Raw genomic sequence first — 4,470 nt, 5'->3', positions numbered from 1 at the left:
ATCCGATCCAATTATACAATCTAAATCGAATATCTTTAAATTTTTTTATAAAAAGACAAATATATCTCTGACTTTTTGTTTTGCAGACATTTGAATTCCTAAAAATTTAATAAATACAATTAGATCCCTAAAAAAAATTGAGTTTATTTTTATTGTTATAAAAAAATTGGTTTTATTCTAATCTGTTAAAAAATTTAAAAATAACCGGTTCATTAATACGTCCAATAATAATACGACACATAAGCATCTTTACAAAAAGACGTTTTATGCGTCTTTATGAAAACATCCCAAGATATAATTGCCTATATTCCTATTCCCGCTGATTTTGGTCAATTATGAATCAAAATCCAGTGAGATTTAGATCAGTCCCATGTNAATAACCTCTTGATTAAGAAAATACTGTATAAGTTATTTACAATATAATTCATTATCAGCAGTTTAAAAGAGATATTATGAAAAAGAGTACTGTCCAAATAATTATGTATACTTTTCTCTGTTAAACCTAGAGCGAAAATGATGGCTTTTTTATTTTTAGGCATTTGTAATATGAAAGAATAAATCCTTTTATGTCTTTGATTAGGATCGGAGGAGTACTTATGCTTGGAATGATTGCAAATATATGCATTATGCACCGCACTGATGCAATATATTTATGGTGCATAGAATTAAAGGCTAAAGTTATTCTCACTGAGGATTAGACAAAATTAATAAATGGGACAAGTTATGAGTGATTGATAAGGTTAACGCTTAAGATAAGCGAAAAAGCCTAGTATTAAGCGATTCTATGTCAATTTAAGTAGTAAATATTATATTGTTGAATAATTTTATAAAAAAAAAAAAACTAATTATTGGATTAAAATTTTATATATTATAAACTTTTAAAAAAATTTGATATTAATCCAAAATCGTATGCTATATCTTTTATATTCTTAAAAAATAACATAATATATTTGTTTCTTTTTTTCCAGACAGGGATATATTTGTTTACATAAATGGTCTTGAAGTAAAGTTTTTTTTTTGGTTTTTTGGTCGTGAAGTGAAGAACGTGTTGGAACTTGTATTTTGTATTTTTGGTAAACCTATATATTCTACGAGTTTTTCTGGGGATGAGATTTTGTTCTTTTGGGCCTGAGTAGAAACTGATATCAATATCCCAAACGGAATCTAATGGGCCTCAGCCCACTTTTTTTTCTCCTTTACTAAGTGAATGTAACGCCATGTTTAGTCCAAAAACAATTTGTGATGCCATGTCTAATAATGGCATTATTCACAGACAAAAAGAACCAAAATAAAATAAAATAAATTTCCATAATAGTTTCAGAATGTAATTTTGAGCATAGTTGATTAACAAGATGTTTGAATTTTTTTTTTTTTTACCAAAGATATGAGATTCGAACCCACAACCTCTTAATTGAGTATGGAGAAACTATGCCATTTGAGCCATTACTCGTTGGCAGATGTTTGATTGTTTTGGGTGAAAAAAACAAAAAGAAATCATACAGTACACATTATTTATGTATTTTTTCTTAATTAACTTCAAGAGTGAAAATTGTATGATATGAATGATTTCAAAATATATCATTTCAAAAAATATTTTTCGCACAAAATATCCAAACATGAATTAATTCATAATAAATTAAAAAGAAATTATTAAAATATTTGTAATCTTATTAGTTAATTACATCATTGCAAATAATAAAGACCCCATGTGGGGTTGCCCTCTAACTTCCAAGGCCACCGATGACTTGTCTCCCACAATGGAAGCCTCATTGTCACTTGTCAGTACTGTCTGCACTAAAAAAAATATCAACGTTTTGGGGTTGGTAGTGTGGTCCAATTCTTCTCTTTCTATAGAATTTTTTGTGAAACATGTTTATTATTCCCTATTATTATTTCTTATCAATTATTTTTCTAATATTTTTTAATTACTATAAACAATTTTAACGAGTAAATATGTTAACAATATTTGATTATTAATTATTAGGATTTCTATGGACGTACACCTTGTGCCACCATTGCCAACTGTATTGGCATATATCATCATTTATAACCTAGACATAAATACATAGCTTCTTTTTATTTATGGTAAAGGTTAATTAAAGCTTCTGTAAAGGGTAAACTGTAAAAGTCACTTATTATTAGTTTAGTCTTTAGATTGCACTATTTACATTATCGGATTCCTTGAGTTATTATTACTATCATTATTAACACGGTTTAGAAACACAATTGGTGTATTGTTGAGTTTGAGCATCAACATTAAAAAAATATATATTAAAAGTACTTAAAATTAAAATTAATAGCAACAATCTTTATTTGATTAAATTTAAATAACATTCGGTCTAGCTCCCAAAAAAAAAAATTAGAGGAAACACCAAGATCCAACGACAACTAGAGAATGGAACACCATCATACATAGCCTCATGGATTGAAGCACCCTTATTTCATAGGGAAACTGGATCTGAAAGGCAACTTTGATTTTGAGCAATAGATACCTACAAAATTAATTAAGAAAGAAATGAAGATCTATTTAACAAGTGCAGCGAGGACCCTGCGAGGGGTGTTGCATGCTCTACGGCCGTGAAGGACAGCCAAATTGTCAATCAAGAGAATATCTCCTTTCTGCCAAGGAAGGTCAACAGATTCCTCCTCCAGCATTCTGAGAGCATCTTTGGCCGCATCGAGCGGCAGCGCCTCCCCGTCGGCGAATATCACGGGCTTCTTAGGGTCATCCCAGCCCATGGAGTGGTTGAACCATATACTCTTTTGTCTGCTCTTCACATACTTTACTCCTGGCACTGGCCCTATTGTTTCCTTCACTATTCCATTTTCCAACCATTCCAACTTTATGTTCAGCTTAGCAGCCCTGTACCAATAAAAACATTAATTAACTAACATTTCTCTTTAATTACAGAGTAATACTCTAAATGCTAGGTAGACAAAAAAAAAAACAGCAAGAACTTACCTTATTTAACATTAATTAATGGAAAAGTTTAGAAGGCCAACAATTTTTGTGTTTTGTGGCCAGCACTTAACCATCAAGACTATTGGATGTAATCTCACACCATTAAAAAGACTATTGATAGCCAATTGATGGTTACAAAACACAAAAATTACTGGTCCTAGCACTCCTCTTAATTAATTATCGCAACAATTAATAAATGTTAAATAAAACAAGTTATGGCCGTTTGATTTTCTTTGGTTACCAAACATTTCACTACTAAATCACTATCTTCAGTTAACTGACCTTTCTTCAGCAACTTTCTTATCATTGGTGGCGAAGGTAGATTTCCAGCCACGGCCAATAGGGGTAGGATCGTCTTCTTCCTGAGTGTGCCTAGTGTAGAACAAGCCATGCTTCTCTATGCGCTCAATGAACTCAGGGTGCTTCTCCTTCATTCTGTCATACACCACGTGGCTTAATACTATTGGTGTTTCTCCTCCCTTCTCCGGTGCCACGTCACAGTAGAAAAACAACTTCCCGGGGTACTCAGGGTACTGTCCAACCACCATAACAAAAAAACATTTAGACACGAAATACACGCTTATAAGATAAGAGAGAAAGAGGGAAGAGAGCGGACCAAGGCCATCTCGTGGTGGAAGTGGATGTTCTGCTCCGGTGGGGACTCATTGGCGGTGAACACACGGCCAATAACGTTGGTGCGGGGAGCGGCGCCACCGTGGTAGGGGAACTCCTCCCAGCCGAAGGCTTCTACGACGTCGTTGAAGTCAGAGGGGTTTTGGATCGGAAATCCTCTGAACACCACGGCACCTCTTTCCCGAATCAGAGAATCCAGGTACTCTCTGTTGCCCTTGATAGACTCCGTAAGTGACACCGTCGTTGCTGCAGGAGGAGCCACCACCGCCGGAAACCTAACTCCGTCGTAAACCTTCTGCTGTGGAACCTGGATCTCCACGAATGCCTCTGATGCCACCATCCTCGATTGATCTCACTGTTAACTCAGAAACGGTTACTATTGAAGATAGAAAATGAAAAACTATATAATATATAACGAATTTGAATAATAATACAAGACTTAGTGAGAACTCACAAATTAGACCAATTGAATGATTTGGTTTATTGTGGTCTGGTGAGTGGAGTATATGAGGTTTAGTTTATTTATAGAAGAAAGGAAATATGGTTACTAAAAGAGGAGTAATATGAGTAACAGTTTTACACTCTCATCTAGCTAGCCAGCCATCACATTCACATGGATCTAATAAAATACAATTTTGGCAATTTGACATTAATTAAGAAAACACACCAACCAAACCCCACTGTCTTCCAAAATGCAAAAATCATAATTAAGCCACCACGACCTCAACGTGTTGATATTTTGACTACAAATTAAGCTGGATTTGCACCAAAGATTATATTTTATACATTTGGACACATACATATATGTACGTCCGCTCAAGGACAATTTAGTAATATCGTTTTCAATTGAATGTGGTGGGGATGCGCTCCTATGC

General features: G+C 33.9%; 1 protein-coding gene across 1 annotated transcript; it reads right to left on the bottom strand.

Moving 5' to 3' along the window:
* Positions 2,352 to 4,090, bottom strand: LOC107613338 (clavaminate synthase-like protein At3g21360; the record flags this gene model as incomplete). Its single annotated transcript, XM_016315298.2, is given in 4 exon segments — positions 2,352 to 2,863; positions 3,245 to 3,495; positions 3,579 to 3,950; positions 4,050 to 4,090. Coding segments are annotated over 3 exon segments (948 nt in total). The 3' UTR covers positions 2,352 to 2,523.

This window comes from Arachis ipaensis, chromosome B08 (genome assembly GCF_000816755.2).
Source record: "Arachis ipaensis cultivar K30076 chromosome B08, Araip1.1, whole genome shotgun sequence".
Taxonomy (NCBI): domain Eukaryota; kingdom Viridiplantae; phylum Streptophyta; class Magnoliopsida; order Fabales; family Fabaceae; genus Arachis; species Arachis ipaensis.
The sequence above is the reverse complement of the archived record's forward strand: the minus strand, read 5'-3'. Positions and strand labels throughout refer to the sequence as shown.